The sequence below is a fragment of the Lepisosteus platostomus genome, chromosome 17 (genome assembly GCF_059453375.1).
Source record: "Lepisosteus platostomus isolate fLepPlt1 chromosome 17, fLepPlt1.hap1, whole genome shotgun sequence".
NCBI classification, from domain to species: Eukaryota; Metazoa; Chordata; class Actinopteri; order Semionotiformes; family Lepisosteidae; genus Lepisosteus; species Lepisosteus platostomus.
In genome coordinates this window covers 23,259,890-23,282,109 of record NC_142627.1, presented here as the reverse complement: position 1 = coordinate 23,282,109, position 22,220 = coordinate 23,259,890, and the positions used below count along the sequence as shown (strand labels likewise).

Sequence of the window (22,220 nt, the reverse complement as noted above, 5' to 3'; positions counted from 1 at the left end):
TGTCCATGGTAGCTAATCTAGTGTTTTCAACATAGCAGTCTTGTAGCTGCAGATAATGTGTAGCATATACTGTACTGTAGGCCACACCCTTTATTACTAGTGTTGGGTTGTTTTCTCTTTATGTTTCTGAATTTTGTGAATCATTCTGTTGTTAGGTTGTGCTTAGGTTTCTGGTATAGTAGATTATCAGATTCTATGAAGCAGAAAATACAGTATATGAGTTGTTCTAGTATCCTGGATGAGAAGGTGCTATTATATTATATTGTACTTTACTGTAATTCTTGGAGTGTGTTTTATGTAATATCACATCTTGGTTTGTAACCATGGAAGCAAGTTGTTTTTTGTTTTAGGTCTTGTAATGAGGGTCATGGCTGAGTTGTAGACTGCCTTTTCTTTGAGCTAGTTTGTGTACTTCTGTTCTTCATGTGTGTTAACGTTTCTTAGAATTCATTTGTACTTAGTGGTGAAGTATTTGTACTTAGTGGTGGGAGATCTTTGTTAAATTATGTGGACAAGTTTAACTATTACACTTTAAATATCTTTAAAATGACTTAACAGTGTCTTGTCCTGCTTGTTAATAGCATCTCCACCCAATGTTTTTGGACTATGCTAGACTTTGACAACACTTGTTATATGGGTTAACTTAAATTTTTACTTTTCAATGCAATGATGGATCCCTCTTCGCCAAGACCATCTCTGCCCATTGCACAAGACTGGAATGTATGTGATGTCAGGAAATTGAGGAAATATTGTGGAAAACATTTTACTTTTTTCCTGTTGAAATAAAATATGTTGTGGTAATGACTATTTTTCTTCATTGTTTTTCTTCCTGGGGTTATATTTGATCATGATCCGGTTGTGTGCTCATTTGATTGGGTTCACATCTCTGTATCCACTGAAACAACCCTGAAGAGGCTGAACAGTTGGACGTTCTTATAACTCTCCAGGAGTTAGAAGTGGAAACCTCATTCAAGACATTTCAGCTGAGTTGAGTCCGGCAGTGTGAGATCAACTAAAACCTTTAATATGAAACTCTGTAAGTTTCTCTTTGCAAACTACCTCTCTCCACAGAAAAAAAAAATAATTAAATTTTATTTCTCATTTAAAACAACAAGTAACTATTAGAATGCTCTGTCTATAGGCAGTTATGCCATTGAACTCAGATATAACATTATTTGGAAAGGCTAAATCTAAGTAGAACACGTTTTCTTTGATCATTTAAAGATCTAATGATTTAATCTATACAGTACATTGGTCAAACCATCTGTAGATCCAGATTAGGTCAATGATATTTGTTCGGGGATAAGGTACTGAATGGTATTGTCTGGTAGCACATTATTTTTTTTCTTTTAATGTTAGAACCACTGGCACTCATTATCTGAAAAATGCAAACATATTACGATACATCATATGTATGACATTCTCCTGTTTTACTACAATCTTTGATCCCATTCCCCTATAAAACAGCATACAAATAGTGTGGAGTACAAAGACAGCAGCACAGTAATGTAAAAAGGTACTCATACATATGTATTCCATGCTTACAGTAAGTGGGCAATTTACCTTATCATTGTAGGGATTAAAACAGCAGTGTGATAGTGTAAACATTGTTGAAGGATGTAGGGAACAGACACCAGCAGGTGGTCAGCAATTGGCAGGCCTGAATGTTGTATGTACAGTACTGTAGTTCATTCCACTATGAAACATGAGGATGAAGACTGAATGGGTCTAGAATCAGGAGATGGGACCGGTGGCACAGGAAGTCTGGGGGAAAGAGAGAAGTATGTATGTATGTGTGTGGGGGTGGGGGGGGGCAAGAGACTGCTGGAGCAGAGTTACTGAGACAACAGTAGGCGAGAACCAGTGTTTTGAATCAGATGCATGAAGCAAAATGGACAGACAGCCAGTGGAGAGGCTGGAGGAATGGAGTGACATGAAAAATGTAAGGAGGAAAACAGATTAGGCAGACCACAGGATTCTGGATGAGCTGGACCGGTCGGATAGCACTAGCAGGAAGGTTGTCAAGAGGCAGTTACAGTAGTATTGGCAGGAGAGTTCCAGTGATCTTTATATGGAATACCTGTATAGGTACATGACTGGAATACGTGTACCTGCTTTTTACTAGTCATGTGAGGCAAAAGGGGAATGTGGGTGGTAAGTTGGATAGTGCTTTTGCCTCACAGGTCTTGGATCCTAGCTTCCATCCCAAGCCTTATGTGTGGAGGTTGCCTGTTCTCCCTGTGGCTACATTCGTTTTTTTGGGGTTCTTCATGCCACAGTCCAAAAACATCCATCCATTTTCTAACTGATTTAGCCACTCCAAGGCAGTGGGGGAGCCGGGGCCTATCCCAACAGGCATGTGCAAGGCAGGACACTACAGCAGTCCATCGGAGGGCACACACAGACACCAACACGCACACAGTCACACCTAGGGCCAATTTTCCCAGGAGCCAATTAACCTGTGAGTGTTTGGACTTTGGACACCTGGGACACATGGAGGAAGCCCACATGAACACAGGGTGAACATGCAAACTCCACACAGACAGCACCTAAGAATTTAACCCAGGGCCCCAGTGCAGCGAGGCAGCAATGCTCACCACTGTGTCACCATGCCACCCTGCCACCCAGCCCAAAGGTCACCTTCTCTTCAATTGGCACTTCTTAATTGTCCTCTGTACACTATGCATATACATGTATGAGTATATGTGTATGTGTGCCCTGCAACCGACTGCTTTCTTCCTGACCAGCATTTTGTGTTTCCTGAAACATGTTTTCAAAATGTAGATTGATTTAAACTCATGTAGTCTGCTATCTGTCTATAGCATTTTCAACACAGGAACACTCTCTTTTGAATTTTTCTTTTCTTATGATTGCATTGTGCACAACCCAATTGATTCATGGCTAAATGGTACTGTATGTGAAGGCTAAAAAATGACTGAAATTGATGCAGATGAGTTACAACCTAGAAATATTTGATAGCATAAAGAATGGTGATGACATTTTTTCTGTGACAGCACTCCTAAGTTAGTGTTACATAGTTATTTGTTCCTTTTATTTGAATGTCATTTAGGGCATTTTGACAACAGGCCATTTTAATAAATGTGAAGGGTGTATGGAATCTTTTCAGTGTTTGACTTAATGTGTAACCATTAGGACATTAGAAATGCAAAAAAAGAAAGCTTTAACTCAGTTTAGTGCACTACTCCGGTCATCTGAACATCAGGAACAGAACTTTTCATGTCATTGATTAAATTATATTTGAAGGTCAGCTATTTTTTCTGTGCCTAGTGAAACTCACTGAATTTAAAACTAAGTGAAGCTCTGAGACTCAGAAACTGATGCATAATCGACTACTGTATGTTACTCATTATTTACCAAGGATATACAGTACAAATATTCACCACATCAAGGAAAAGAGATGAAAGCAAACTAAAACCTTTTTCAGTATATGAAACCGTATATGAGGTGGTTTGCAATAACACCCTTGATCACTCAGTTCTAGCCATGAAATCAAGGCCAGTTATGTCATGCGTAACCATATGATCTCATTACTGTATCCCTTGAATATGTTGAGTACTATATTTCCAGTAAAAATGGTTTGTTTCAAAACCATGATCAGGAACTTACACATTGATTTAAAAAACATACTGGTATGAGCTTGGGTCATTTTTATTCTTGAATCATTTGATTGTGAACAGTATGTGGTATTATAATCAGTGTCATCTACAGCAATTTCTGTGAAATTGTCCTGTACAGTATGTGTGTGAACAATGTGCCAGAATGTGTTAGGTAAGACGTGAGAAATCAATATGTTTTGGTTTGTGACGTTTTGAATTGGATGCTTTCCTCCTTCATTTTCATGTCCAAACTGATTGGAATAGTGGCAGGTCAGTTTCTCGTTGAAGACAGCCGTAGTATTGCGACAACACCATAGCTGGGGAAAAAACATATCTGAACAAGTCTGACTTACATACTGTAAGGGGGCACAGTGGCTCGGTTGTTGCATTGCTGCCTCACTGCTGTCCCCGGAGGCCTGGGTTCAATTCTGGACCTGGGGTGCAATATGCATGGCGTTCGTACTGTATGTTCTCCCTGCGTACACAGGGGTCTCCTCCAGGTGCTCCAGTTTCCTCCCACAGTCTAAGTCTGAGTGTATCTGTATTTGTCCTGTGATGGACTGGCCTCCTGTCCAGGACGTATCCGGCTTTGCTCCTGTTGCTTGCTCCGGCTGCCCCGTGACCCTGAATCAGGTGAAGCAGAAGATAATGGATGGATGGATGACTTGACAGTATGTTATCAGCCTGTCAGGCTCTCCCCTGTGGTAACCAAGTGCTGTGGTAGCCGGCCTCCCGCCAGTCTTTCAGTGACCGTTTACCATGGAAACGCATTCTGACCGGACATCTAGTCTACATCATCTGAGAGCAAATGCTCTGAGTTTGCTCAGCACTCTGGTATAGAGTAAAGCTCTGGGGAGTCTCTATGCTCTCATTCCCTGCGTCCGTAGTTCCCTGCTTAGTGCTTGCGTTGGATCCAAGACCCAGCTTCGTATCGACTTCGTCTTTTGGATTATCAGTGGTGCATTATACTGTCTTCACAGGCTTTTAACCCCACTATGCTTTGGTTTATGTCTGCGGACAAGCTTTTGCTTGTCTGCCTGCGGCCTGGCTATGTTTCCAGGCCAGCCCCTGGACCGTGTTGTGACTGCTCCACGCTCGCTCTGTTTCCCCACCTTGCTATTTTTTTATCCACAAAACAATATCCATGTTGTTAGGAATAGAGATCTTGGAAAGCAGACTTCAGTATTAAACATAAACCTAGGCAATAAAACCAAACTTGATGGTGAGAAATACAAGCAGATTAGTATACATTAAACAATTTTAATCTGCCTTGATATAAATTAAATAATTACTGTCTGTTGTTAAGTTGGCTATTTCCAATTTAAAAGTTTTTGAGTTTTATTTACTTGTAACTTGAAAATATGTATTCTTATTTTATAAGTATTTATACTTATACATATTTTAAAGTTACAAAATGCATATTTTATATACAGTACAGTATTATTGTGCCTGAATGTTTGCTTGTGGTCAGGTTGTTAAAAAAATAAAAAAAAAGGTTTGATTTGTATATATTGTTTTTTTTAATTGCCTGAATGTCCACAAAACATTCACATTCTGTAAGGATGATGGCTGAGAGAATGAATATGGCACCACTGTTCAGTCTTAAGGATTTTGCCTGCATTGTGTCTGGAGGAGAGTTTCAGATTATTCACAAGTCCTATACAATCAATTAAATAGTATTTTATGAGAAATGTTTGCAAAGGCTAAGAAACGTTTAGGTTCATAGAGAGATTGTGTAGCATACTTTTTATTATTTCTGATTATTTATTCAGAAATTAAATACATAGTCATAATGAAAGCGACAACACACTGTAAAACTTTTAGGATTTGTGTACAGCTGGTTAACAGAAGCACTATAATACACTATAAACTGAGAGAACACTCTGTAAAAGTAACACTCGACAAATGGCACTTAAGTTGAGAGATTTTTCAGAATACACTGAAGGAGTTAAAACTACACAGTAACTGTGAGGACCCTTGAAGTTTCTTTAGTTGAGAGGTGTGAAGCAGAAGAGCCCTTAGTTGCTTTGATTTACTGTAAATCAGTGCTTTGGACATCTTCACATCATCTGTTTCTGAGGAGCTGATAATATGCGTACAAGCATTTCTGAAATAGAGTTTCACATCCATTAAGAAAGTGTCACCTACTGAAATGTGCATAACTTGTTTCTCTCAAGGTCGCAGTAATGATCATTAAAGTGTAAAATACTTTTTGAAGCTCATTAAATATATTTATGGACTGTGCAAAATGCTTGACATGAATTTCCTCTATCAATGTTTGTAAATAAGATACATGTCGGGGTTACTTGCTGCCACAGCCCCATATTGACTGATGGTCCGTATTATTGGTGTGGTCCTCTGGATCTGTCACTGCTTTCACATTACAGTAACTGCTATTAATTACATCCAACTGAGCTGAACACTGAGTAATGAAATGGCAATAAGCAGCAAAGACACAAAAACAGTAACATTTGACTTAATCCTGGATTTGTAAAGACTAATAAATCCTGAAGCTTTGGGTCACATTACATTTTCCCTTTCACAAGATGGACCTGAAACCTAATCAAAAGGTCATGCTAGCAGTTCACTATAAGAGGTGTGGTACAATGCAGGGAGTGTCGGGGGTGGGGGGCGGAGCCCCGGATTAAGGAAGACACGTTGCCGTGGAAACCACACCCGACGTGAATAAATGAATGAACGGCAGGTGTAGAAGTGGTTTGAAGGGGGAATGATCCAGCAGGACTTCGGTCTTGCTGTTGTTGAGAGAACAAATGCGGAGGCTCTGCTGTGAGAGAGCCGGGCTGAAGCAGGACAGGGGTGTGAGACGCTACTGGTCCGGGCGATGTTAGAGGGGCGTGCCGCCATGTACAGTATGAGTGAGCAAAGACTTGCTCACACCTGAAGAAGGCTCCACGGCCGAAACGTTGTGTTCTCTTTCTTCTTTTTTTCAGCATGGAATAAACCTATTACTTGTTCCTTTGCAGCCTACGCATGCTGACGCAGCTACCCACCTAAAGACTTGATTAGCCGCTGTAGAAACCCCCTGAGGGGCTGGAGAAGGACGACAAGTCCGAAGGGGATCGTAAGAGGAATAGCCTGCGAGGAAAAGGGTGAAAACGTCAGTCTGTGAGGAGACTGACAAAAGAAACGGAGCTTTATGAGATCGTCTAAAGATTTAAAGGGACAGCATCCTGCTAGGGTGTGAGAGCAGGGCTGTCGTGTCCGCTGTATAAGTGAGTTGTGATTTGATTAGTGAGTTAGTGTGTGTGGACCAGCGTGGGTTGTGTGGTAGAGGGACCCTCCCCCTGGCAATACAAGGTATTGGGGAAGTGATTGGGGTCAATCTAGCTGCACCCTCTGGGAGATAGTGCAGTGGTGGCTGGGCACGGTGAGGTGCGCTGGCAGCTGTGAGTTCACAACCTAAGGGCATGAGAGTGAGGCACCAGAGAGGTTGTGAGTGTGCGTTAGAGAGGGACAGTGTGTTGGGTCTTGGCACGGTGTGATGTGCGGAAGGGACTCTGTGATGTAGGTAGTGTGTAGTTGTGTAACCCAACCTGGTGGCGTTAGGAAGAGGATGTCAGGGCTGGAGGCAGACCTGGGAGTCGGAGGCACTGGTTGAGTGTGAAACAGTGGCCTAGTGGAGTAGGAGCAGGAGGCTCTGTGTTGGTGTCTGGGAGCAGGAGGTTCCTAGCAGTGAGGACAACAGGGTGAACTTGAGACTCTGAAGGTAACGGACCCAGAAGTAATGGAGTGTGGAGTCATGTATCCTGTTACCCCGATGAGGGGGTCAGTGTGATCGCCACTCTTGGAGGAGAGTGTGTGTAAGATAAAGTAAAGGAACACACAAGAGCGCTGTGACGGGGGAGATTGAGAGCCAATTCTGTCAACCACCCCCATGGCACCCCAGAGGTAAGGAGCTTTGACATTCTGTGGAAATACTGTATGAAAGTTTGATTAATTTATGAGTTAAAGTGACAAATGCATGAAGTGTTTAACTTTTTGTTATCAAACATCCACTGCAACCTCCATCATTGTGGTAATTCAGAGAGGAATGCATTTTTAAAAACCCATCAGTATCAGATTAGTTATCATTACAACAATGAAATAAATATTTTCTAAATTGACTTGCATTATAAAATTGTTTTTGATGCACTAATATAAATAGTTGCAGTCGCAGTAATATAAATACAAAATGTAGCATGTAGGATATTGGTACCAAGTACTGTACAGTAAGTCAATGACTGTAGATACAGTGCTGTGTATTCACTTTCATTAACATTGTTTTATGTTAGATTTTAATGAATGGAGAGGAGGACTAATGATAGATATTTTGCATTGGTATTGGAATTAGATGATACTTAACTGGAAGTCTAACATTAACCAACTTGAACAGTAAATTAAAAACAAAGGCTGTCTGTTATGAATTACACCGATTGGTGATTTTATTAATCCAGTTATTAAGGAAACTTGCAGTGTTTTATAATTTCTAAAGCTCATATGCCTACAGTATATTAATAAGATCAATAATTCTTCTAAAAAATGGCCAATTGTTTTCTAAATTTTAAACGTGTCAAAAAGTGCCCTCATTATTGTGCTATCTCTGTGTAGCACAAGATCTATGCACTGGAAATGGAAGTCCATCGTTGCAAACAAAGAAAAATGGCTCTCTCACCTATTCATCAATTGTGCTTCAAATTAACTTGAGTTCTTACCTGAAAAGGACAGTTTCTTCCACTTTGAGAGTGTACAATAACAGTTAGTCATCTTTCTCCCAGTGGATTTGGCATGAGTAGATATTATTGTTTTGTTCAGGTGTGATCAAGCGGCCAGCCTTTTCTAACTCATTATTAAGAACATTCTGAAACTACATTTTGTCTGACCTATTGTCCTTTCAACGCACTAAAGATGAGAAAATTGCCACTTTTTATACTCCTTTATAGAGAGGTACTGTAAGTCCTGAGGTGACGGTAATTTGTATTATGTGTGGCAGACGGGTTTTGTAATGAAAGTTAAGTGTAATTCCTAAACAGAAGTAGGCTTGTGAGGGGCTACAGACATGAACTGCTGCAAGCAATGTTACCCCCCTTTGAAAAAGGCGTAATCATCACTTGTCTTCCTGGCTGATGGTGCTGTGGGACCAACCTGAGCTTCTGATCTAAAAAAGGGTGGACCAGCTGACTAGATACCTGGGTGGAGAAGCTCATAAGGATTCCTCACTCGTTTCATCACTTCCTCCAGTCAATCCAGTTGATCCATACTTGTGTGCATGTGACTAAACTACCCAGCATGAGCAATCAGCCAAGTCAAAAAAAAAAAAAAGCTGCACCATCCAAAAAAGAACACAATAAGTGCAGGTTTAATAAAAGAATAAAAGAGCGAACAGTAAAACAGGAGGCCAGAACAAAACTCAACCAACCACTACTATACCACCTGGGCCAGGTTAAATACAATAAGCCCCACCCCTGGTCCTCTTGATGGACAGGTGAAGCTCCATTTTAAGGTTAACAGGCTCTGTACGCTGACACAAGATGGTGCAACAGGCGGATACAAGACAACATTGTGGATCCACTGTGCATAAAATATCCATCCATTTTTCTAATCGCTTCATCCAATTCAGGGTTGAAGGGGAGCAGGAGGCTATCCAGGCAAGCAACAGGCACAAGGTAGGGTACACTGCGGGAAGGACAACTGTCTGTCACGTGGCACACACTGACACATACACACACACTCACACCAGGGCCAATAGTCTCCACACCTGGAGGAACCCCACTAGAAAATGGGGAGAACATGTGAACTCTATACAGAAAGCCACCCAAGTCTGGAATGGAACCCAGGGCCCCAGCACTGAGACAGCAATGCTAACCACTGTGCTATCCTCCTGCATAAACTATGAATATGAAAACATTTTCCCCATATTGTCCTCTGAAGAGGGATGAGGCTTTAGAAATTGCTGTGCTCTGGTCTTGTTGGGATTACCTTTAATCCCAAGAGTTTCTCTAGCACTGTGCTAGGGGCTCACATTGTCAGATAAATTCTTTTTTTAAAGCCCTTCCTGAATATCACAGGGAATGCTAAGAAAAACCTCAAGTTTTACAAATGACAAATGCTACTGTACTGTATTCTTTTAAGACAGCAGTACACATAAAGCAAATGAAGGCATGAGATTAAAACAATAGGCGTATCGATAATTGTTGCATCATCTGGTGTACTGATAATGAAAGAAAAGGTTTTGGAGTGGGTTTCAGGAAGGTGCTGCTACAATGAAATGGCCACCTACACTTTCTTCACCACTGTCGAGCCACTGGCAGGTGATGGAGATAACGTAATGCAATCCCGTCCCTCAGAGATTATTCACGCATGTCACTTGTATGCAGTTTCTGATCCAGAGTTGATGGGTGTTCTGCAACATTTATTCACTGTGATCAGACATGTCTTTCCTTCATAGATGCACTAACATTGTACAGATTATGCTGCCATTTAAAATATGGGCTCCTTTGTTTCGGTATTTAGTCAGTTCAATATTCAGATGCTTTTTAAAAGCACTCAGTAGTAATGGGTCATTAATATGTTGGATATCACTTTACTCTGCCATCAATGGCCAATGGTTGTCCTTCACTGTTAGTGATTATCAGAAAATCATCCCTTCATCTGATAATTTGTGCTTTTAAATGGCTTAAGAGCTCCCTCCTATCATCATACAACATATTGGTGCTACAAATCAGGCCTCGTGTCAGTTTAAGCATCATGCATTGTGAACCTGGCTTATGAATGATTAAAGCGTTTTGTGAGTTTGGCAGTGAATGAATGCCATTCATTAAGCACATACAGTACCAAAGCAAATCTCAGTGATCAAATTCAGTTTAATTAAATGGAGAAATAGAAGGCAAAAAATGTACATCCTTGTCTTTTGGGGGGTCTTCTGTTTTACATTTTAATCAACATTACCAAGCATTGTGGTTTTCCTTTTGGTTTTATTGGATTTGTTTGTTTCTTATTAGGAAACATGTTATACATACAGTAGCATCAAGAAGTGCTTCCAATTTCTGAAGGTGAAGCAGCAAAGCCAACATTAGACATCAGCTAAATGGAGAGACTTGAAGCAAAAAAAGTCTGTTGTCTCTTACTCACATGCTTGAAGGACAAATAAGACAGTTGATTGGTGCTAAAGTTCAGTTAAAAGTTTAAATCTAGACACCGCTAATCAGTGATTCGACATACCCTATCATTCTGTAGATTACTAATCGATTACAAGTATCTTTTTTTTTCTCGATGAAGAGGGCAGATTAAAATCATTTTCACGGTATAGGTTTCTCAATGAGATTTATAAATGACTATATTGAAATGGTACTAGTGTCAATATATCAAAGTTGCTGTTCCATTAATAGATAGTTACAGATGGCAATAATAGTTCACATTTGAGCACTGCCCATTGTGGACATTTATTAGTCCGTTGCGAATATGTAACTGTGTTAATGGCGTGTTTATTGTGCATTAAACATGTAAATTGCAGGACCTAAAGTACCAACCCCTACTGAACTCTCCATTCACCCACCCGTTTTCTAACCGCTTTATCTAATACAGGGTCGCAGGGGAGCCGGAGCCTATCCTGGTAAATAATATAAGCAAAGCAGGATTTGCCTGGATGGGACACCAGTCCATTGCAGGGCACTCCGAGACACCTGCATGCATACACTCAGGGCCAATTTTCCCAGATGCCAGTTAACCTACCAGTATGTTTTTGGACTGTGAGAGTAAACTGAAGCGCCTGGAGGAAACCCATATGAACACAAGGAGAACATGCAAACTCCACACAGAGAGCACACCAGAAATCAAGCTCAGGTCTCCAGTGCTGCAAGGCAGCAATGTTAACCTCTGTGCCACCATGCGGCACTTTCCTTCTGCTTTTTTGTCTTTTAAAAAGATATTATTGTATAAAAGATTATACACTAATATGCAGTTTTTTTCTTTGTGTAACTTTTAGACTCGTTAACTGTATGGTATGTAAACTATTTATTGCCCAAATTCAGCCTTTTTTAGTGCACTAGCACAAATCCTTTCAGCGGCTACCTACAAATGTAAGATCAACATGAAGGTTCTGAGGTTGAAGGTGATATTCAGCAAAAGTAGTATCATTTTCTCATGTATTACTCATGTAAATAGAAGTAGATGTTTCCATCTTCCAACCTGAAAAACTCTTTCTGATAAGGTAAACTACAGCGAATTTTACGAGAGCTAAAAAATAAGCTTTGTCACATAAAATAGAATGATGTTAATTGATCTCTTTATCATTAAGTCATAAAGGTTCAATCAGCTGGGATATTCAGTAGTAGCAGATGATGCTTACTCATGGGACATAAAAGAGTAAAGGCTCTGTTAACCTTCCTAACATCTATTGTTAGAGAAACAGTAACTTGGACTGGACTTACATCTCATGTACTGTATTTCAAAAGAATGGCACAGAATACATGTTTTTTCGGCACGAGCAGGGCTATTTTGTCTGTTGATCAGTCCTGACGAAAAGAAAAAAAGAGGATAGACGGTACATGTAATGAACAAAAACATGAGGACTACTAGTCATCTGAATAAAAATAATACTTTTCTCATCTGCAATGACTCAAAATGTTCCTTGGCATGTTTCTTTAAAATTTGATAAAAATAAGTATTGTCTTCATTGAGAATGAATCCTTTTAGTTGTAACTCTGACTTTAAAGCTACTTTGAAAAATTCATCTTTTCTTGGCCTAATACGGAAACATTTACCCTGTTTGAATGTAGATATCATTGAAATGTATTTAGAAATCTCTTTCATTGTCTTTTATGTTTACATTCCATAGCCTTTGTAACAAGGGACAAATTAATCAGACTTTTCTTTCAACCACCAGTCATAAATTACAAACCCAGTACATGATGAAGGGTTCCACTAAGTTGAAATACATTTGTTGAAAACATTCAAGCCAACAAAAGCTGCCGTCAAGTTCTGGCTTAGTTATTTCAGTTTAGAGATGGGAACATAAGTTACAGTTTTGCTTTAATTTGGACTAGTACTATAATTATAAATGTATAGTATTTGAAAATTCAGATAAGATCATCTTCAGGCTTCAGTGAATTATTCAGAAAACCAAAAATCGCTTAAATGTGAAATGCTACTTAAAATGTTAAAATCACTCCTACAGTAACGTACTAGCTTGCCTTTATTAAACCCTCACTATCAGATTAAAATAAGACCCATGATGTTCATTTAAAAAAAATGCACCACTGTTCTAGAGGTTGAAAGGACAATGTTATAATCATTCTGCATCAAGGATTATAAACCTCTTTAATGAAGAAAAATGCATTGAAGCTTGTTGGTATGTAGCAGGACTGTGTACTGATCTGCAGATACAGCTGAGAACAAATTGAGATGGAATCTGATAAAGGTTATTATTCTGCATAAACAATTTGCAGTTTAATAGGAGCTTGAATGTATTTCAATTAATGTGAAACTATCTGCAGTAATAAGACATCAACAGGATCTTTATAAAATGTTGGGTGCAAATCGCCTAGCAACACGAGAACCCCCTCATCTGATAACCTTGCCTCATTCTATTTTATTAACATTAATATAAATGAATGAAGAAAAGCAAACATGGCTTAAGTATGTCATTTGTTTTGTTCAAAACGACCTTGCGCTAGTCATGATTGTTATGTGATAAATGCACCATCTTAAAGGTGCCCCTCCTTTTGACTACAAAAAACCTGTATCTTTAAAGAATGCAAATGAAGGACAGAAGTTAAGCATCAGCAAAGGCAACCCACAGGTATGAAAAATGACCTCCTAATTTAAAATTTGGCATGTTATGCAATGAGTCACCCTTGTTCTCACTATGTGGGCTCTCCCAGCACAAATATGGCAGAGCATTTTCATGTCTGATCACCAGCGCAGCCTTGCTTAAAAAGAAGCGATTTCTCTCTCTGGGTCTCTAGGAAATTATGTTCTCAGTCAAATCTGAGTAAAAAAGATCGGAGTCGTCTTAAATGTCAATATAACCAAAATAAAAGTTCTTGTTCTGGTGGAAGGGGGAGTGGTGGTTATGCTTTTTTCTTTCTACCGGATCAAATTATATTCCCCAACAGGACATACCACCTGTAAAAGAATAAGTACAATCACTGGTCAGTAACATAACACCTTAAGATACTGCATGAGATACATTCTTTAATTGAAATTAGTAACCTTTTAAACAGAGTGGTGATTTGAAAGAAATAAAACCAAAACAATTGACATTTTCAAAAGTGTTAGATAAGACAAATTAAAAGGGTGAAACCAAATTCCTATATAAAAAAGCCATGCTATTCCTTAAACAGGTATCTGTTTTGTCAGAATAGGACAGAATTTTTTGTTGTTTTCTTAATCTTTTCATCTTAGCCTATATTCCTCGTGCTGTATAGCACTGTATGATGGACATTTTCACATATGCATGATGATCGAACATCTAAATGTGTTACCGAAAATCTACAGGAAAATTTCTGGGGACTTTCTGGATAAAGGGTAATGTGGAGGTGTCTCTTTGTAGGTTTATCAAAATGTGCTCTGAACATTTCCTCAGGCATCCTGCAGATCTGAGCCGCTAACGTCCACTTCACTGAGCTGGAGTGTGAAGTGTGGTAGGGAGTTAAGCCACAGCACACAGAGATGATTGTGAAAAATACTTACTGGCTGTTGTCACTTAAAGTGGAGCAAGAAGGTGTGATACAGTAACTCTTAGAGACACAAACACAAGAGAGATAGATAGCATAGATGGAAAGGTCATGCTAAATATAAGACAAGAATAGTACAGTGTGGTGCTCTGGTCTAATGAAAACCTTTCAGCTTAAGCTGACTTCTAACACAAATTGTCATCTGCGGGACTCGGCCTACGCACACAGGAGTCACTTTTTTGTACAACTGTGGTAATTGCTTTTTAACATTACCACCATCATTTCAGATTCAGAGCAAAAGAACTGCATATAGATATTATGTTGTTCCATTAGTGGAGATCAGTGTGTTACTGAATGAGAAGTGGGTCACACCTTATCTTGGACATTCTAATTATAATAAGCACAGAAACAGAACTTAACTGCAAAATATCGTGCTGTAAGTGGGTGCAGTTAAACTATGCACTCTGTAAGGCTGATGATTCAGGCTGAAGAAGGTACTGTAGTTTGTCTCGTCTTGTCTTGACGGGTAATCATCTATTTCAAAGTGTCGAACTTGGATGAAAAGAGATTCACAAAGAAACAGCTATTACATGTTAAATATACTTTACTGATGTTTTGTTTACCTTCTTGGGGAGTTGAAATCAGACCCGTTTGTCTTCTTCCTCTGTTCCCAATTTCCCTTTTCAAATTTGGATATGTGATGATGCCACAGATGCCTTTTCCTCTAAGACTTAGTCTAGTATCATGTCTTGAGTGCAATTTTTCGACAGGACAGCTATAGGTGAGCTATAGAACACCTTCACTTTTCTGAACAAGCCTGAAAGATGATCAGTGGTGAGATCTTATTGAACAGAACAGACAATCCACAGTGAAGCATGTGGAAGGAGGCAGACAGGAACTGGGCAGTATTCTCCAAGGAAAGGTTTTATCCAACTTAATTAAAAGCAGGTTCCTTCCAATAGATTAACTTCTTGCAGTCTATGATCTATCATTGGACTTGAGGATTGTATCATGGAAATATTTCCTATAAAATGCACAGTCAGTGGAATCACTGAAAATGCATAGCAAAAGAAGAAGAAATCTGAATGACCACTTATATCCTTTTTATTGTGAACACAAAATGTCTTCTGATTTTGTAACAGCAGGGGGGCTTTTGTGGCATGACAAATGGCACCAAAAAAGTAGGAATATTCTGTAGCAACAAAGAAACTTTATTAATGTAGAAAGATACAGTAAGTAGTCAAACCTCTCCATAATACTCCATAGCACTCAAATTGCTGCATTAAAACAAACATGTTTTAGGCTTCTTACAGTATGTAGTGCAACTGGTTGTTCAGGTTTTTACTGGTTTATAAGTTGCCTTAATAATTTAATACTTTAAATCCTGATGAGATTACTAATGTTTAGTTTTTATTCTCTTGACAACCCATACTCCATCTTAGGTGTGCATTTATCACTTTAGAAAATGCTGTTATTTAATTAATTTATCTATGTTCCTTTCATGATTTTTGTAGAACACTTGATGTATTTGTGTATCAAGGTGAAGACAACTTAAGCACTAATGCACGCTGCTGTGTACCTTGTAAGCAGTGGATATGTAATTGAATCTTGATCTTACTTTGTGCATTTCAGGTGAACAAGGACAAAACACATGTGTTCTGGCCCAGTAAATTCAACAGTGATCTGCCTGAGTGAATAGCAATCAGCAGAATTACATTTGCCTAAGTAATACAAGCTTCTATGTTGTTTGTGCTGGGCTCTCCCACTTGCTGCCGGATTTTGCATCATGCGCACTTCGGTCTCCAGTAATTGTCGTTGCAGTGCACTGTGGTTTTCGAAAAAGCAAGTATATCATTCTTGCTTCCTGGCTTGTTTTTAGATGAAAACGTTTTTGGTTGATTCTTATCAGACAATTGCCAAAATAATCTGTACGGTTTAATGGATTACATTTTTTAACTTAATAAAACCCCAAAAATGATATAAATTTTCTATATGGTTTATGTACTATTGGAAAAAATAGATGTATATGGAATGAAGCTAAAACTTTTTTTCTAAGGCTGAAGGCTTTTCTCTCTATTCTTTGCAGGTCAGACTTGTGGCGGCTTGGTGCAAGGTCTGAATGGAACTATAGAGAGCCCAGGGTTTCCCCATGGTTATCCTAACTATGCCAACTGTACCTGGATCATTGTCACAGGAGAACGCAGCAGGATACAGCTATCATTTCACACCTTCGCCCTTGAGGAAGACTTTGATATTGTTTCGATCTATGATGGACAGCCCCAACCAGGGAACCTGAAAATGAGGTAATGCACCATGTATTCATTTTCTTCTTTTGTGTTCTAATGGGGTGACAATGTAGCATGGCAGTTGAGATCACTGCCCGACAGCCCTTAAGTCCTGGATTTGATTCTGGGCTGGGGCTGGGGATTTTTGCGTGGAGTTTGTATGTTCTCACTAGGTTCTCTCAATGGTCCCACATTACACTTCCACTTTGGGCTCCAGTTTGCTGCCACCAACATCAGGAGTGAGCAGTTTCATGATGATGGAAAGATATTCTATCATGGTGGAGAATGTACAAGAAGACCTCCTTATTTCTTTTTTTGTAGGGGTGGTTGGTATTCAGGACATTTTATCCATTTAAACCACCAGTAAACATTCTATTACTCTTAACATAACTGTGTCAACTAACATTTCATGATTGCCTGATGTGTGTAGTAGTTCTTAGACAGATTTTTACGTTAGGTAAACAGGAGATTCATGTTACAGCCTGTAAAACTCCTTATTTAGTAAGTATTAATGCTTTAAAGTGTCAGATGGTTCACAGAAGTATTAGCATAAAGAGGAAGGAAAGATTATTTAAACAGAGCTCAGTTATAGAAAACAGAAGATAAATATTAACCTTCTCAAAAGGGAATAGTGGTGTGTACTGAAAGTGTGCTTCACTTCTTTAAAGAATGAGTCCCTTTCAGCAAAATGTACACGCTAGTGATAGTGATGAACATGAAGTATCCCACCACAATTCTATTCAGATGATAGAGCTCTGAGGTTGTGTATCTGGAATTGGCAAATGAACATTTTCAAGTAAATGAAAGGCATACCTTTGATGCATTTGATGTTTTGCACACTATTTACAGTTTTCCTCTCTGGTTATTCTGTCGAATTTTGATCTTAACAAAGAAAAGGCTGTGCTTGTACATATGAGCTATTTTGTGTACAGTGGGTACAATAATAGTGTAAGTTGTGGGTATATAAATGGGTTCTGAAGCACATAAAAGTATTTGGAGTTGATCCCCTGGCTTCTTTGAGGAAATGGATGGATGAGCTACTAACTACCAAATGGCCACCTGTAACCTGCATTTGTTACCTTTCAGAATGTTATTGTTGTAAAGCCATAATCTTTGGCATTGCTTGGTGTCCCACACATGCCATTACACAAAAAAGGAAGACACTCCTCTGAGGATCCCAGCCCACAGAAAATCTGGCTATTATTATGAGGACTTATAGTGCTTGTGTAATAAGTAATTAAAAAAAACACAATTTTGGCCCAACACAGTGTGGTTCCAACTGCAGCTGGAATTATTTTGTGGAGCGAAACTGAAGATTATTAAGCTTGCAGGAAAAATTAATTTATTCCAGTTTGGATTCTGAACACACAGCCTCTCATAAATTGGCCAAGAAGATGTGTAGTAGATAGGGTGACTTCTCCAAATCGATTAAAATCCATTACTTAATAAGTGGGCTCATTTAAGGAAAAAAAAACACTGATGTATTTATGATGTGTTAAAGAGCACTGTTAATAGGGTGTGATGGAACTTAAGAAAATTTGAATAAAGTTGAATAAATAAGAAAATTCTGAATATATTTAAGATATCTTACATACAAAAGGTGAAAAGCAAGCTTCACTGCAAGAGACTATGCTGTTTCTCTTTCTGTTACCTTAGAAGGAGACAGGTTGTAAGTTGTAGTTTGCAGATGTTTAATGTGACCAGTTCAGAGACTGAATCCATTTAAAAATAAGTTATGGACAAAATTACTTACTTACAGTATGGTGTAGCAGGGAATGAAACTAGAAGATTTACAGATAGCAGCAATGCATTTGGCCTGTGAAAGGTTTGTACTGGTGACAAGTTTATAACTTTAGTGACAGCAGTCCTTTGAAAAATTACATTCCTTTTTAAATTAAAAATCTAAGGGGGCATTTTTAAATTCTAAAGTGCATTATTAATTATGAAAACATTTTAAATTTACAGCTGTAAATGTCTATTAAATGGAGATACACAATATAAAGATACTGACAATTTTAAAACGGACAATGCTAAATCATGTGAAACAGATGTTTCTGAGTTCTAAGTGTTTTTCTGTCTTTTTAGTTTTGACTTGTCATATTTGTCTGTTAGCTGTATATCAGAATCCTCGCACATCCCTCTGTTTAAATATAAAACAAGGTTTCCACAGTATAATTTCATGTGCCTACCACTTCATTAATTTTCTATTCACATGCTGTTCAAAAAGCTTAATGAAGTTCTTAATGCCATTTTTAAAGTGGTCTATGAAAACCAGCTAGAGGGTGTCTTTAAGAATCATACTACCAATAACACTCTTTTCTCTTGAAAAATAATCTCTTTTAGAGAATAAAAGACATTTGTCAAAAAGATTTGTATTTCTTAATTGAATAATTTAAATATGCTGTTCAGACACTTTTGCTTTTTAAAAATATTGTACAGTAGGTCTTACTCCTGCTTTTGCCATTGATTTTATTTTAGCCCTTAAGTTCCAAGAACTGTACAATGAATAGACATTCTTACCCCTGTGTTTTCTTTGTAAACCTAATAATATTTTATTGAATATTGCTGTGTGTAAGTGAAACTGCCTGTCAAATAGCTCTTTTCTTGATATAACTACATGATTTGCAGTATCTTGTTTCCTTCAAGGACTTAGTGGTTCAAGGTGTGCTGACTTCTCCATAAGTATACTGGGAATCTGAAAGATACTTATCGCTTACTGTATAAACAACAGATTCACAATTATTATAAGGAAAATATCATATTTTGTGAAGCAAGGTTAGGGTTGCAGACTTTATTAGTCAGACATATATAAATCAATTATGTAAATTAACATTTGTCATCACCAGTGTGGATGTATAGTATTGATCAACAGGTGGTCTTTTGTAAAGGTTACTGGATAGTACCGCTGAAGTAATGCCAATTACATCTGTGATGCATGCTTTGAAACAAGTTGCAGATACTGTTTTCTGGGATTCTGTCCCATTTCTCTAATAGAATCTGGACAAACATGTGCTTGTTCACTGTTCTCTGGTCACACATCACTCCAGCTTATCCCACAAATATTTTGAAGGGCTCCAGGCTGACAAAAAGGGCATCCACAGAAAATCTGGCACATTCTCACCTTGACATGTATTGTTACACCAGTTTCAAGAGGACATGTGTTGTCCTGCTAAAATATTGTCATGTCATGATGTCAGCATACCAAGGAGTTGTTCAGGTGGGTAGCTGCGTCAGCTGCAAAGGAACAAGTAATAGGTTTATTCCGTGCTGGAAAGAGAAGAAAGAAAACACAATGTTTTGGTCGTGGAACTTCTTCTTGTGTGAGGGAGTTGTTCAAGGAGTTGTTCCCTTGATAAGTGTGGTATCTCGATTCCCGTTTGTTTTTTCCTTCTAAATTTTCGCGTAGATTGGTCTTCCAACAAGGTAAATCACATTATCATCTGTGCCCTATCAGATGACTCACTAATGAGGTGAGGTAGTGCTTATGCAACAGTCAGGGTCACTAAATAGTATCGTGGTCAGTCATAAAAGATCTAAAATTATGCTCTGACAGACAGATCCTTACTAGGTCAGCTAGGTATATACAGTACCTGTCTGTACATTTTGTTTTTCACACTACCCACTCATAATATCTGCCTTTCATGTACTGTATCTCTATCATATTTTCACATTTCTCGCATTTTTCCTAACAACTCTACAGTAAAACTTACATCAGTTCTCTCAGTCTTCCAACAATCACTGGACTGTCTGCTTGTACAGTATGTGTACTCACCCCTGCTGAGACCAGATCCATCTCTGTCCCAGTAGCAGAGACACACCAGACTTTGACTCTGGACAGACAGACCCTTCATTTCTCCTTCAACTAGAGCCAGGAGAATACAGGCTGTGTTTCCTGCTCGCTGTTCTCATGCACATCCTGTAGCTGGACAGACGGCACTTTTTTTTCCCCATCAGAGTCTAGAGAATATGGGCTGTCTCCTGCTCTCTAGCTTCTTCACCTCATATTTACGAACCACATCACTTTCTAACACATTCATAATTTTCATCACGTGCTGTACGGCTTCTACAGGCTGCTGTGAGTCCATCCTACTGCACAACTGGCCTCTGCTGCTACATAGGGGTGCCTATTACAGGGCGGTGAGGTGGCTCTGTGGCTAAGGATCTGCACCTGTGGCTGGAAGGTTGCCGGTTCATATCCCGCGGCCAACAGAGGAATCCAACTCCGTTGGGCCCCTGAGCTAGGCCCTGAACCCCAGCTGTTCCAGGGGCGCAGTATAAATGGCAGACCCTGCGCTCTGACCCCAAGCTTCTCTCCATGTACGTGTGTCTCATGCAGAGCAAGTTGGAGTACGCGAGAGAACACATTCCTAATATATGGCCAATAAAGTGATCTTATTGCGGAGCTTTCTCAGAGCTCCAGTGGGTGGCATGGACTCCGTTCCACTTCTTCTCTGCCACTCTGCCTGCCTGACTCCACCACAGCTGCTTCTCCACTGGCACAGGCGACGGCCACTGGTGGCCCTCCACCGCATCTGCACAGAGTAACCCCTGGCTGCCTGGCCCTGCCATTTCCTCAACAAATACAAATACTCACGGCAACCTGCCTACGTGCATTCCCCTGGCACACATTTCTACTTCCAACGACAGTATACAGTAGATAGGCCATTTTAAACAGGATGGCTTTCAGCTGTACAGTAGCTCATCAAGGCACGAACTCCCTGCAGCTGTATCCTCCCAGCCTAGCACCTGCTGACAGCCTGTCACAAATGCCAAAAGCTTTCAATCAAAATCCATATTCTTTATTTTTATAAAAAAATGCATAGTATGATAACATTTTCTTGATCCTCATTATGCTGTATATTATGTATTTTCAATTTCATAAATGTTTTGCATGTATTTAAGACCAACAATAAAAATGTAAAAACGTGGATTTTATCAGAAGAAAGCATCTTCACCTTTGAAAGGTAATTTAATTGACTTTCATTCTTTTTTTACAAAAGAACAATTGATATAATTCAAACAGCTGCTCTTCACTTTGAAGAGCTCAGTCAGGCTCCCAAGAACTCATTTTTGTATTTTGTCAGATGCAAAGATAATTTATTGCAAATTGTCTGTATGCTTTTGCTATAATGCAGACTGACACATTTTATTTTTCAGTTTAACAGTTATTCTTTGAAATATTCCATTTATGTCCAATAGATTTGGGATGCTATACAACAAAAAGTGAAAAAAAAAAACTCTTTTCATCCCATCTGCGTGCTCTGGAGGAGGTGTTAGGTGACTTTGTCATTACTACCACTTTCACAAACTCACCAGCAAAAATCTAACTCATTACGTCATGGTAATTGGATTCTATCTTCATTCCAATTAAAGGATTGGGGGCAGAGCTCCTTCTAAATAAATCTTTCTTCAAAAGGTTCCTGGAAAGTTCTCAGTGTAAATACGGACATTTCTTGTTTGTGTTTAGTACTCTTGCAGGGCAGTGACTCTGACCTGGGTCTCTCACAGCAGCAGAAAAGGATCTGCCTGACTGGATTGACTGCAGATAAAGTTGTTGGTGCTGCATTGGGGCTCTTGGCATTTCCTCTGCTGGCATCACAGGGTCTAACCTGTCTAGATGTTATTCTTGTGGAGCTCTGGGTTGG

At 39.1% G+C, this 22,220-nt stretch overlaps 1 protein-coding gene across 1 annotated transcript in view; it reads left to right on the top strand.

Moving 5' to 3' along the window:
• Positions 1–22,220, top strand: part of LOC148646414 (CUB and sushi domain-containing protein 1-like) — a 611,078-nt gene that overhangs the window by 116,037 nt on the left and 472,821 nt on the right. The window contains exon 2 of the mRNA XM_088609709.1: positions 16,377–16,593. Within this exon, the coding sequence (XP_088465835.1) occupies positions 16,377–16,593 (217 nt within the window). The remainder of the gene's footprint in view (positions 1–16,376; positions 16,594–22,220) is intronic.